The sequence below is a fragment of the Cygnus atratus genome, chromosome 5 (genome assembly GCF_013377495.2).
Source record: "Cygnus atratus isolate AKBS03 ecotype Queensland, Australia chromosome 5, CAtr_DNAZoo_HiC_assembly, whole genome shotgun sequence".
Classification (NCBI taxonomy): Eukaryota; Metazoa; Chordata; class Aves; order Anseriformes; family Anatidae; genus Cygnus; species Cygnus atratus.
In genome coordinates, this window is record NC_066366.1 from 25769108 (window position 1) to 25783277 (window position 14170).

General features: G+C 39.7%; 2 protein-coding genes across 9 annotated transcripts in view; one reads left to right on the top strand and one right to left on the bottom strand.

The window, feature by feature from the left end:
- The window catches only part of RASGRP1 (RAS guanyl releasing protein 1), a 44158-nt gene extending 31365 nt beyond the window's left edge, over window positions 1-12793 (bottom strand). For 3 of the 8 annotated variants that reach the window (XR_007708273.1, XM_050710741.1, XM_050710739.1), the window contains exons 1-2: window positions 11647-11954; window positions 10253-10422 (exon numbers count right to left, since the gene is read on the bottom strand). Coding sequence is in view for 5 of the 8 variants with exons in the window: in XM_050710741.1 (XP_050566698.1) it covers window positions 10253-10422; window positions 11647-11651 (175 nt within the window). In the remaining 3 variants the exon portion in view is untranslated. Of the gene's footprint in view, window positions 1-10252; window positions 10423-11646; window positions 11955-12398 lie in introns of those variants that run through there. The other 5 variants (XM_050710740.1, XM_050710738.1, XR_007708272.1 and 2 more) reach the window with 4 other exon arrangements.
- A 1242-nt stretch (window positions 12794-14035) lies between these two features.
- ARHGAP11A (Rho GTPase activating protein 11A) overlaps window positions 14036-14170 on the top strand; it is a 49346-nt gene continuing 49211 nt past the window's right edge. Inside the window, exon 1 of the mRNA XM_035539052.2 lies at window positions 14036-14096. The gene's annotated coding sequence lies outside the window, so the exon portion shown is untranslated. The remainder of the gene's footprint in view (window positions 14097-14170) is intronic.

A 14170-nucleotide genomic window follows, 5' to 3' on the forward strand; every position in this document is an offset into this window, starting at 1 on the left:
TCCAATGCAGAATTGGTTTTCTCTAAGCCAGTGTGTTTCAGAACCAGTCTAATTTGTTGCTAAATTCAACAGTGATGAAGATACCACAGTCTCCGTAAGTAACTTATTCCAGCACTTGACCATCTGTGTCAGAGTTCTCCCTGTTGCGTTAAGTTTTTGACTAGACAACTTGAGCAGCTTCATCATATTACGTCTGGCCCTGAGTAGAGAGAAAAAAGACTCTGTTTTCCTTACCAACGTATTTTTTTCTATTTAAAGATTTCTTCCCTCATCTCTTTTCTCAATTAGGAAACATTAACACTGTCTTTTTAATTTTTCCTTAGAAGCTAGACTTTCTAGATCTTTGTTCAACTCTAATGTTGTTTTTTTTGAACGTTCAGCAATTTGCCCATTTATGAAGCAAACTTGAATAAAGTAATACAGAAGACATCTTAGCATCAGAGCATATTATTTTGAATATATATATATTAAGGTATGTTGCACAGGATAACTGTATATATGTTATAAATAATAAAAATAAACATACACACGCTTCTGTGCCTATATATCCCCTTAGAGTTTTTGTCTTTTCTGCAGTACTACAATACCATTACATCCTTTTCAGTTTTAAAGCCTGTCTTCATGTTGATATTCTTTCCTGCAGAACAGCTGTATATCAAGTTCACTGTACTCTGCTTTTACAATTGATTACCCTAAGTGTAAACTTAGTACTTGTTCTTAGTGAATTCTTCTTCATTTCAGATTATTATTTTAGATGGCTAATGTCTTTCAGAAACAATGTAAGCTAATTACTATGACCTTACAAAGATGATGCATCAATTAGGTAAAAGAATGGCATTCAGTAGAGTGGACCAAAGCATTCAGGGAATTGCACTAAATCTTGCTTTTTTTTTTTTTTTTTTTTTTTTTTAATTTGGCTTTTTGGCTTAGTCTACATAAAGGCTTGTAGTAATATATAAATTTATTTACACAAGTAATTGGACTTATGGGAAAAACCTCCAAAATTAAAATGAGAACAAATCAGTATTTTTACAGAGAGGAAAGAACCATACTATATTGTGATCAGTTCCACACTAGCAGAACACTAAACGAGCCAAATAAACAGAAATGCTGAAAGAAATGCTACAAATGTGACAGTTCTCCAAGTCTACTTCCCATTTCAAACTCCCTATAGAACGGGAAGGAGAAAAAAAAATGTTCTTCCAAATACTCATTAACAATGCAGATATATCCAAGACACAAGTGAGTCTAATATGCATCCAAGAAGGATAATAAGACTGTTCTGTGTGAGGGTAGGGAACATTAGGGGCTAAAAGCCTCAAGGGAAAGCCATTACTCTCTCTCAGAAACAGCTTTGGGAAAGCTAAATCTTGCAGAAAGCTCTGGGTGGATAATTCTTTAAAATGAAAACAAGAGGATAAAAGCTCTTGTCAAGGGGAAATGGGATGATTTTGAGAAATTAAAACGTTCTTCAAGAGAAACTAAATGAAATGTGGGTGGAAAGCATTCCATTAGCCTTGGAAATTCATATCAAGTACACAGAACAAGGTAAAAAGTTAACACGCCCCTACACATGCTAATATTCATTGTTCTGCAGTATGGTTAAAGTATTGATCTTCCCAAGTGTAGATGAGAACTTTTTAATCAAGTACACTTCTTCTATAGAGCCCAACGATCGTTATTTGAGAGTTCAAGTTTTTTCAAAACTTGAAATCATCATACTAGAGGAGCCATGTGCAGTTTTTCAGCTACAGACAACTTCTGAATAATTCAAGTGTAATGCCTGGCAACACAGCTGTGCTGGTATAAACACGGCTAGCTAAGACAAACCAGACTTCCAGAACAGAAACAGAAAATTCTGAGGACAGTACCACTAGGTGACCACTCACCTCAGCTGCATGCTTCACACTTACTCATCCCACAGCCACAGTGTTTTTACAATGAGCTTCTATCTAACTGCATGATTGATCCTGGTGCAGCCAGTCATCAAACCCATGGAAGCATGAAGTCAGCTTCATTCTAAAGTTCAAATTATAACAGAGCAGCAGACAACAAGCAGCTTACCTCTTGAGGACCTGAAGATGTTACAGGTAGCTTAGACCCCAGTTTCTGGCCTTGACTTTCATTGCTGACTCATACTTCTACCCTAACTATAAAGTTGCTCTGGTATAGTATTCCTGACTTATTCTCAAATTTCCCTTAAATATCTCAGCTTCCCAGTCTTTGGTCTAACTTCTAGATATATTTCTGGAATTAACATTTACGCACTACCAGGCAAGCTATCTTCTAACCCAGCAGATGCAGGCATGCCTTTGTCCCTTCCTCAGACTGGGACATATCTTATTCACTGTAGATGGAAAAAAAAGAAAAGAAAAAAAAAAGGTTTCCAAAAAGCCTTCAGCTTCACTACAGACTTAAAATACACCCAAGCACTATGCACCACTATCAAATACTTACATACAGAATCTGCTTCCCAATTGCTGATTCTAGCTAGCTGCACTATGTCAAATTTTCACCAGAGAAGTTTTCTTGTATGTTCAAGTGTAAGCTTTATTGGCCCCACTGCAGCAGTTGCTCTAGCACAGAGAGTGTCTCATGCCTCCCAAGTACTGTTGTAGCACATTTCTTAATATTAGTAATAAAGGTATCTGATCATTTTCTTATTCAAAGTAAACACTTTTTTTTTAGTGTACATTTTTTAAAAGAATAACACTACACAGTGGAGATCAACATTAGATAGAGCTGAATAAATATAGCTGAGGAACAGAGATGGCAACCTCATCTTTATCCAAACCGTAAATTTGGAAGGTGAAATATTTTCAAGAAAATGTAAAGGTTAACATAGAAAAAAGGTTCTTCTCATCTCACACTACAGCCCTGTGCCAGAGGATTCTGTATTTCAAAAGAAAGGAATTATGGCATATTGCTAAATGACCATAATATAGATGACACTAAGCACTGAATTCTTCTTAACATAACCTCTATGTACATACGAACATTAAAGCTGCACTGTTTGAGGATTCCTGAAGTTACCTCCAATGCAAGTATAATCTTAACAGTTCTTAATGGGCGCTCTCTTACCTTTGCCTTTTCCTGGCTTTTGCACTTTCACATTCTGACCTCTTTAATGCGATGAAAAAAGTGGTATCGTGTTTAGAAAATTATCGTAGCTTTTCATCTCCAGTCTATCCTGGGTAACAGAAACATCTACTGAACTGTGTAATACTTTACGGGAAGCCACTTCTTTCTCAGATTTATAAAAAAGCATTGCCAAAATATGTCTTTATACCTGGCAATAAACAGCAGAATACTGAAAGACTCAACATTAAAGCATACACAAACCAAATAACAAAGCAAAATGCACAGGGAAGCCTAAAGAACAAATGACTGATTTCTTGCTTCTACTTCATACACGTGCTGTAGAGAAGAAAAAATTGAAATTCATGAAACATTCTCAGGAGAATTAATTCTTTTCTATTGCTATCGAAGCTTTTGTGTACTGCAAATTAGAAGTTATATTGTTTTTCTGAAGCTATATTTACAGGTATGAAGATATAATTTTCTGTCATAGCCCTGTGGTAACTATCAGTAAATGGGAGGCGGCTTTGTAAAGCAAGATTTCTAAGTTTTATGTATTTTCTTTTATTGTTTATTTCATGACTCAAACAGCTATATTGAAAAGACTGAAGTCAAACTAGCTAATTCGAACTTTAAAATACACACAAAGAAATCTAGTTTCATTTCTTTGGGAAAAAAAATCCACAGACATCAGGTTAAAAAAATAATTTTCTTTTTGGTACTATCACAATTACCTTTAATAGTTAGCTAAATGGCACTTAGCTTTCTACAGAGCAACAGTTACTCTTCTGTTCCCACAACGTCATTAATTGATCATTAACATAGTTTGTTGCCAAGCAATACTAAATTTTCTGCACTGTATTTGACCAAATCACACCCAAATTACTGAACACATAATGATTGACGCCATTGTAACACAGTATAACACTGTGAACAAACTTTAATCACTTTTTGGGGAGACTAGGGACTTCAACATTCACTCTAGGCTTTGGGAGCAGAAAGGACAAACGTGAGACAAACAAATGACTGGCCAGACAAAGCTAACAGAGAAAAAAGTAAATGACAGAAGTTGGCTTCTGTGGGTGTGCATATGCCCTAAAAGCCAGAATTCTGACTAAAAGGCAATTATATCCTATAATTTGGTATATTTGGTAAAAGAATAAAGATAAATTTGGTACTTGAACTGTGATTGTTTTATAAGTTATTGTATATTGCAACTAGACTGGAAGAATGTATTTATGTTAAGAGCAGAATTTTTTTTCTTAGAAGACTCAATATATTTTTGCATGATACTGATGCAAAAGTGAGCTATGGAAATATGAATTCACAGAACTAGACAACACTGCTAACATAATTATTTTATTTTTTTTTTCAAAAACATAAGCTATGATCAACTTGTTGATCACCTACAGAGACAACCAGCTCCTTTGACAGATGGTCTCCATTCTATCACAATAATTATCTGGCATCTTTCATCCAGATCAGTCCTGAAGTGGTTTCCCAGATTTCTAAGGTTAGTTTACAAACACTCTCTTTATCCCACACTGAGTCAACAAGCTGGTTTAACACTGATCAGATACTGCAAAACAATTTGCATCACAGCCTAAGATTATTATGACCATTAGAAACTGCAAATTGCACTAGGTTCACATGAATTCTATTAAGAACATTGCTAATTTATGAAGTTAAAACAATAACTTTTTTGAAAAGTGGGCTGCAGGTTTAAATCTTTTTTAAAATATACATTTTTTCCCTATTGAAGATTGACATAGCAGTATAAACAATTAATTTCACTGCAAACAGTTTTTCACGCCTGAGCTTCTACATAGAACTACAACACATAAAACATGTATTAATGTACGTGCATTATGTACATGTATAAATGTACATGTACTCTGGGGAAAGAAAAAACAAGAACAACCAGTTGCTTTCCTAAAACCCTTTACTTACATCTCTCAAGAAACCAGGCACAGGGACACTGCATGGTGACTGACACTTAAAAGAAGTTTCATATTTCTTTTTTCCACTGAGCATGCTCATCTTGCCCAGCAGTACCTGAAGTGCCAGAATTGTAGCACATGGAAGAGCTATGCTTAACCTACAGCAAGCATGCTTGCAGTGCTTAAACACAGAGGCAAATATATAAGATCTTATACTCAAAGGCTGAAGACATAAATATCTTCATAATATTAAAATTGTGACATCTTAGGGATTTCTTAGCTCTTTCATGACCCTCTGATGTCTTCAGGAAGACATAAGCGTTTGTAGAAATTAGAACTGTCAAGCATGCTCTTAGGAGTGTTCGTTAGGTAGTTTGAAGTAAAATTTCAGGACTTCACTGTAGACAAAGCGGGGAGGTAGCAAAATGACAATGTGCTGAAGATACATTTTGTCCCAATTGCTACAGAGTTTTTAAACATTTGTAAAAATGATTTAAACAAATGTATTGTGTGCTCAAAGGAAAGACCCTTTAACTCTATATGGCCTATAAGCTTTAATGCACATTAAAATAGTTCATTGAATCTTCAAAAGATGTAGTTTAAAAAAAAAAATAGCAGCACACTTCAACATTAAGATACATTTACATGGTAAGATAGAAGCTTACAGTCAAAGAAAGAAATTGGGACCTCTTACCATGCACCTCTTACCCTACACAGTAAGCATACAAATAGGGGGGAAAAAAACATCTGCTAGAACAGAAACTGACTTACTATCAAACAGTCAAAACATCAAGCACACAGTAGCATGAGAATAGCCATAGGTAAAACGTACGATGAAGTATTGTTATTTCACTTCTGTGTGTAGCAGATACAGAGTTTAAAAAATTAAGATATAATTATCCAGTGAAGTGAACACTGCTGAAATATTTTTACTAATTTGTAACACTTTCTGGACTAAATATATGTCAACATGCATTTATGCAGTCTTTCAAAGATTATTATAAAGAAGAACTAGCAAAAATAGAGCTCCGCTACTGAGCATACGCTTCCTGTGTTCTACTGAACTGTCAGCATTAAATAGTCGATGTGGCCATGGAACAGCGAGCTACTATGGTGGTTTTGACAACAAAGCTGATAGTACAAGTGTCTTTACAACCAAGCAGTGATGTAGGAGACAAAGCCATACTGACTTCCAGAGACCGGTCTGACACTCAAAAGTACATTATTTTGCAGTTGTTTTATATACTACATAATAGGAAAACATGGATACAAGGGGTTAAAGCCACTGTTTTACCTACAATTTCACTCCAGAATTACAGTCACTAACAAAGACTTCCTCCAGAATAAATTATCTCCCTCCTGAAATTGTCATATTCTAAGCCAAGATCTATTAATTACTTTTTTTCCATGAATTCACAGCTTCAGCCATCTTGTTGCCAATTAAAAGAGGAAATTAAAAGTAGGTGTTAGTTAAAAGTAGGTGACCTTTCTGTTCTGAATTAACCTCTCTGATGGAGAGGTTGCACCAAATCTAGGCCTTCCTTATACACGCTACATTTTCTAGTCTTTTCAATCACCTTACCCTACCTCCTGCTCTTCCTCTCTATCCACTCCCCTCCCTCCTTTGATTTCTCTATTACGACTTCCTTCCTTCCATACAACCATTTTTTTTAATCCTTAAATGTTATTGTCAGCTCCGCTTATATCCTACACTTCCTCTTCTTTTCAAAGGCAATCAAATGTAATGTGTTCATTTGCGCTCTACAGCTCTTGTCAATCTAGATCATAGCAGTAACAGCATCCTGTAGGTACTTGTAAAGCTGAAAGGTTTTCCCAGTCACATAGAAAATGTTTTTAATCCCTGTCCTATCTAATCATATTTTTTCCTCTTTGCACTGTTGAGAGCTGTTTCAAGCCTCTACAAACCTTCTCATAGACTAAAAACAGGACCACTGTCCCTTTCTGAGAAACTACCTGCCTTCAGTCTCTCATCGCACACTTTTTTTCCTGAATTCTTGTCCTAGTCCACGTCCCGGCTTTTCTATTGCCTTTACTTTTGGCAATTCTTTTTTGGAACTCATCTTACTCATCCTGACGCAACCTTTTCATGGCTTGAAGAAGCCTCTTTCAGCATCTCCTTCTATCTATGTTAATAAAAATCATGCTGTTGAATAAAATAAGCACTGGCGTTATACTCTTCTCTCAGATGTAGTTATCCACATGACTTCACACTGCCTCGTATGACCCTCGCTGTTTCTCTCTAAAGTACACGCCCATCATTCACCAGTTCAAGCTAAAGATGGCCAGATTTGAGAGGGGAGAGAGAGAACACATTAATCATCCTAAAGTACGTGTTCAAGTTGATTACACTGAATAAGATTTTGGTCTTTTTTAAAAAAGAAAATGAAAGTCCACCTAACTCTCAACTTTTGGAATTAGCAGGTAACCACCACCTTGTTGATTTTGGACTCACCACCTTGTAAATCAAGGTATTCATTTCACATTCTAGTGTCATTTTCTAACCAGAACTGTTGCAGACCCACAGACAATATCACAAACTCCAAGATCCAATCTTTGCTTCTTACCTCCTTAGCATAGGTTTTAGATTATCTCAGCTCTCTTGAGCTTTCTCTTGAAAGTTGCCTTTCTACAAAACATCCTGGAATCGTTTACAACACTGTGGCAAAATTTTCTCACTCATTATCTGAACTTCACACATCCCACTTTCTCATTTTTCCGCTTATCCATACTGTAAGAGAAATTATGAATACTCGTGTCCTTCACAGTTTTAAGTGTGGGTTAATTCTTCTTGGTTAGGCCATCTTTGTGCTATTCCTCACATAAATGGCAGAAGGCTGCCAACTTCCCTTTACACACTATTTTTGACAGCAGCCTCTCTTACACATAATCTGTTTTTTTCCAAGCTTTTATAATTGATTTCAGGAATATAAATTTGGCTGTGTACTTTATAGAAAAATTGTATTTATAATTGTATACATAATACTAGTAAATGCCGTATAGTATTAACATGATGAAGTACATATTCTGAAGTGTGACACATCAACATCTCTATCTACTACGTACTGTTTTTCTTAACCCTAGACAGTAAATAAATCAAGGGCTTTTTTCCAGAAAGCAAACTTAAAATGTAGTAAGAAGATCTGTGCTTAAGTCTTGGAGGATTCTGCATTTTTAATATTGAAGTAACACTTGCTCAGATTACAACAATCAATTTCCGGAATAATATACAAAATAACATACAGCAGCATATTTGAGACAGAGGATACAACTTTAATCTGATTAGAATAAAGGGTAGTAGCTGTACTTAAGTATTATGCATGGGAATAAACTTGCTTAATCATTCAATATACTTGTAACCATTCAGCCTTTTTTTTACCCACTCTTTTTCTCCCTACTCCTCCTCAGTCTCCCAGATTAAAGTTTTTCCATTGCTTCCTTTGTTGGCATGATGAAATGAACATATTTTCCGTAGTATTTTTGTTGATGGCTACAAAAACCTTCTCTAAGCAACTTCGTTAAATAGGTTATCTATAGTTTTAAGTTGCATTTTACAGTTTCCTTAAATACTCAGCTTGGAAATTCCAACATATTTTAAGAATATGCATAATGTCATAGAAGACATACAAATACAGACACTACTACATTTTGCCCAACAAAGAGTCTCAGTGTCTACAGTGCACATCATGGCTGTAGCAGTCCTTAATGAGCTCAAGTATGAAACCCTTTTGAAAGATTCACATGCATTGACAGCTGAACTGGACAGGTACGCTTCTTATCTCTGTCACCTTAGTCCTTATAATACATGGATGCCCAGGAATCTGAGAGCACATGCTGATTTATATACTTCGAATATGAAAAAGTTATTAAAATAAAACTAAGCAAACTAAATCCCCGATTCAGTGTTTTACATATAGGACTTGAAATCAACCACATAAAAACGGATACAAGTTATTATTGGTTAAAAAATCTCAATATTTTAACCACATAAAAACGGATACAAGTTATTATTGGTTAAAAAGTCTCAATATTTTAACTGTACAAAGGTCTTACATGTGCTTTAGATGTCTTGCCTCACTCCCAGTGAACCAAAACTTATAATCGATGTTTGTTTAAAACCTGGAGCTTTGTAGCAGTTCAGTGGATACATTCTTTACAATAATTAAATGGAGGAGGAAAGGAGCCAAAAAGAAACAAAACAATATCGATAATTGCATGTTTTATCAACTTTTCCCAGACACGTATTTCTCTGTACAAGCTGTAAGTATATTTTTAACAAATGCATTTCCAATGGATGCAAAAGATTAGTCATTGTTTATACAGTATTTATGTGCTGCAGTACTACATCAGCACTGTGTGTTACTATTTAACTGCACAGATTAATTATTTTAGAGGTGAGTGGGCGTTTGAAAGCATTCAGTGTCTAAGGGCTACTCTGCAAGTAAACTTTGCAAGATGCTTTCAGAGTAGTTCACATTACTGAAAGATACAGTGTTAAACAAATTACTTACAAAGTATTTGGAACCCTTTTGAGTGCCTTCAGTACTAGTATATTTTAATCATATAAAAAATGAACATGTTTACTAATGAAAAAGATTGGAAAAGTAGACAAAGTATACAGGGTTACAGCAATAATCATCCGCATACTACAATTCTTATGGCAGAAAGAGAAATGGATAACTGACAGGCTTGAAAAATAATTCAGCTGTGATTTTTATTAGGATTTTTTCTCACTACTGAGAGACAACTTAAAATCTATACAGGTAACGTAAAAGGCAATCCAATGTTACTTCACCCAGCTTAAAAACAGCTCTGTTCATTTCAAAATATTTAACATAAACACGTTGTTGACACATTATGAGCATATTACTGCATATTACAGTAACATAATGATTACTTGTTAAAGTTTACCAAACTGATATTCAAAGAAACAAACAAAAAAAGAGGAAAAAAACACAAACATATGGAAGTACGGGTGACTGGGGTTTGTCCTATTCTCTCAAGAAAAATAAAAATCACATCAATCTCTTGGCATGTATTAACATGCATACACAGATCAACAAACCCATAAAATATCCATTTACCTACTGAATGTATAACGATCAGTTAAGCCTTTCTAATTCTCTAGTAAATCAATGTAATTCACTAGTAAATGACCTAGAAGTAACCAGTACAGAAACATATTCATACCATTCCAAAAACCCCCAGACACTCACCAAAAGACTGAATGCAGGTTTCAAGAAGATCTTCCAAAGTTGCCCCTTTGGCCAGGTGCCCCAGTGGCACCATTGTGACCTGGGTAAGATTTGAAAGGCTGTGACAATGACTGATCTGCTTCAGCTCAAGTGCTGATTCAGGAGCAGTGCTGCATCCTTGGGCAGGTTGCCTAGAAGAAAACACAGTAGCGAAGTAAGTACAAGATGAGTGAGTGGCAAATTTTACGCCGCATGGAAAAGGGGGACAGATTTAAAGGGCAATTAATTCCCTGTAGCTAGGTTGGTGAAAGACATAGCCCTCCCACTTAATAAGTACACCAAAGATACTACCCAGTAAATGATTTTTTTTTTCCTGCTAAACATGGATTGTAGAGGACAGTTATAGAGTTCCTTGAATGATCTCTCAGGTTAACTCTCAAGCAAAGCAATAAGATTTCTGGTATGTTTGCATTACTGTTTTAGTACAAGATTAAAAAACAGCAACAAAACTTTAAACTGTGTATACAAGCCATGTAACAGGAACATCGTTATGCATTAATGTACTATACGTTTTTGTGGTTACCAAAAGTAAAGGAGAAAAAAAATATAACTATAATCAAATATTACACATTGGAAAAACACAGACTAGCTTTATTAATAGTGATTTTCCAAGTGATGTTAAGTCCCCAAAATATCAGTGCAACTTTACAGTGGAGCATTTCACAATCAAAAAATATTGCTGGTGAGTTTGTATCCATTCTATACTATTATTTCCTACTAAATTGTTTTAAGAGTGCATACATGACTGAATTAATGCTTTTATTATGAAAGGCTTATAACTATAAATGAGGCCAAAAATAAAGCAAGTATCTAGTTTTAGGCTTGTATTTTACTCATACTATCATTTCTCAGAGCTTAGAAATGTGTACATTACAGATAATGTTAAAAGATGTTTACTGCTTGTGGACATGTTCTTCTTTCTGTATGAAACATTAAAGAACAACAACTATCATGAAGAGTGCTGAAACGTTTTTGCCTGCAAATAACAGGAACCACTTCAAAATCTGATTTGAGAGCATGATAGTACGGCTCCCAAAAGGGCAACAGCCACTGCTGTTTCCATAAAACTCAGGATTATTTCAGAGACAATTCACACTCCACAATCTCCCTAAGGAAGTTACCGCAGCATCTTTAAGTCGCTATCTTAAGCTTTCATACAGCTTTTCTTAGACAGAGCACTATGCAAAACTTTTTATTAATACACTGACAATCCTGAGAAGAAAAGGCATAGAAATGTATCCAGTGTGCATACCACATACAGGCAGAGACTGCAGTAACGACACCAGCATCCCATACAGGTGGTCCCGGGCAAATTTGGAAATACAGATGCCTAGTGAAGACAGACTGGACCCTACCTCATGTCAGCGATTTTCAAGCCTTCGCTTAAGTTTCTGACTCATTTCCACGCTGGAAAAGCCACGAAACTTCACGTGATGTCACTCCTCGCCCACCGCCAGCTGAACGCAGCCCTGACCCCGCAGGGGCAGCGACCATCGCTCAGCTCTCCTGCACTCAATCTGGCGCTGGCTATGCAAAGAATTTTCTGTTCCCTTCCCCCTTTCTCTAAATTTCCCTCGTCGCTTTGTGATCTGACTTCCTGTTCTCGCATAAAGCGGAGCGAGGGCCCGATCAGCTTTCAGGGTTCTCTTTTTAGGCGCTCGGCCACCACCCCTCCGAGCTTCGTGCCAGGCCCCCGCAGCGCAGGGCAGAGGATGCTCGGGACGCGGCGGTGGCGAAGCCCGAGTTTTAGCGGAGGATATTTTCGGTCTGGCCATCCGAGCCGGCACCGAACAGCGCACAAAAGCAAAGTTCACGGCCCCAAAGAGGGTCGGGGCAACACCGCGGCCCGCTCGGCGGACCCCGCCGGCAGAGGCACCCCAAACCGGCCAGGCGGTAGCGCAGCCCCCGGCGGCCGCGGAGGGGACCCCTCAGGGACCTCCGCAACACCCACCGGCTCCCCGGGGGTGGCGGCGCCCCCCGGCAGAGCCCCGTCCCCCCCGGGCTCCGAGCGCCCCACGGCGAGACCGGCGCTGGGAAGGGCGAAAGCGGGTCCTGCCCGCCGCCTCCTGCCCCCCTGCCCCGCAGCCCCCGGCCCGAGCGGACTCACCGGTTCTCCCTCCGCTTGCCCAGGGTCCCCATGTCGCCGCTAGCCTCGGCTCCGCCGCCCGGCCGGCGCCGCGGGACGCGGGGCTGCGCGGGGCGGAGGGGGTCGGGGCAGCGGGGTGGCCCCGCGCATCGCCCGCTCCTGCCTCGCCTCGCCTCAGGAGCCCGCAGCCGAGCGAGCGGGGCAGCCGCCGCCCGTGACGAGCGAAGGCGAAGATCTTATCGGCAGAAGGAAGTCCCGAGCCGCCGGGCTGCTCTTCTCTGAAGCCGCCGCGTTTACCAGGTACTGAAGCGCCGGCTCCTGCCCGGCTCCGAGGCGGCCGCGACCCTGCCTTGGGGTCAGCCCCCAGGGGCCGGCCCTGGCGGGGCCCACGCGTGCCTCCAGGCAACCGCCGCGGCCCTGCGCGCCTGCGCCCCGCCCGCGGGACGTCCCGCGTGGGGGCCGGGGGCCGCCGCAGCCCCTGGGGAGGGCCCCGGGGGACCAAACCCTCAGCCTCGAGGGAGAGGCGCAGGACGCGTTAAGCCCGGGCGAGCAGCCGCGGGGAGTGGTGCCAGGCTCCGAGGGGCCGTGGCGCAGCTCTCCCCGCGGTGCCGGCGGCTGAAAGTGGAGGCTGAGGTGCCTTTGTGCAGCCCCTTTTGGCTGCCACCTCACGCCGCCCCGCCGGGTGAGATGTGATGTCCCACAGGCGCCCGCACTGCTGACTGTCCCGTTCTGGCCACTGATAGAAAAGAGAAAGAAACTCCTTTGCTTCTGAGAAGAAACGGCCGGGCAGGAAATCTGAAAGGTCAGGCTTGTTGCATGCAGCGCAGTTTGACTAAATGGGCTTGCGTTGAGAAGTACGACCATCTGAGCCGTACAAAAGTCACAGGTCACTTAGGCTCCATCACTTTGAGAGCTCAGTTTATGTTACAGAAGGCTACTTGGGCATCATATGCAGTTGTACCTCACACTGAGATCCACACAGTTTTTAAACTGTTTCTTTAACCGGTAAGATTCGGATATTCTGAATAATTTGCTACCAACAACCAGGGCACATTCCTCTTTAGGTCTCCAAGATGATTAAATTCACAAAGGATGCCACTCATGGGCATTTTCTCAGGTGAACTGCCACTATCACCGTGAGTTGTACAAACCTGCCTGGCTGTGCACAAGACCTGCAGGTGAAAGGAAAAGCCCTGCATGCAACTGGAAATCACATTAGTGATTCAGCAGGTGCCATTCTGCTGAGTGATACTGAGCTCATTCCCAGCTTGAAGATCACTGTGGCTTATGAAACACAAATGCATTAATATATATCCAAGACCACTAGTCATGTCATCTGTGATATTCTCTGTAGCATCTGTGTTGTTAAACCAATATCCTGGCCTAATTCTACTTCAGAAGAGCCCATCCCAGCTACCTTTGCTTTTTCTTTAACTGTAGTTTTCTTGAGAAGTTTGTGTGCATGTGTATACACACACAAATCAATTGGGGGTTGAGAGAAAGAACACTATCCAGCTTTGTGGTCAGAAGGTAACCATTAGCAAATCTTACACAATCTCGTACAAAAATACTATGGTAACTTACACACCTGTATAGCAGCCTGACATACTGACCCGTCAATGTAATGTTTTCCAGGTGAAATGGTCTCCTGCTGTAAACTACATTCACACCTGTTTTGTGTCCTCAGAAGATCAGAGACCTGCTCTGTGGAAGGGGAAGGTAATTCTCTTTTCTGAGAGTTTCTATCAGTAGATGATTGCTTTACAATAAAACTTACGGAGCCATGCTAACAG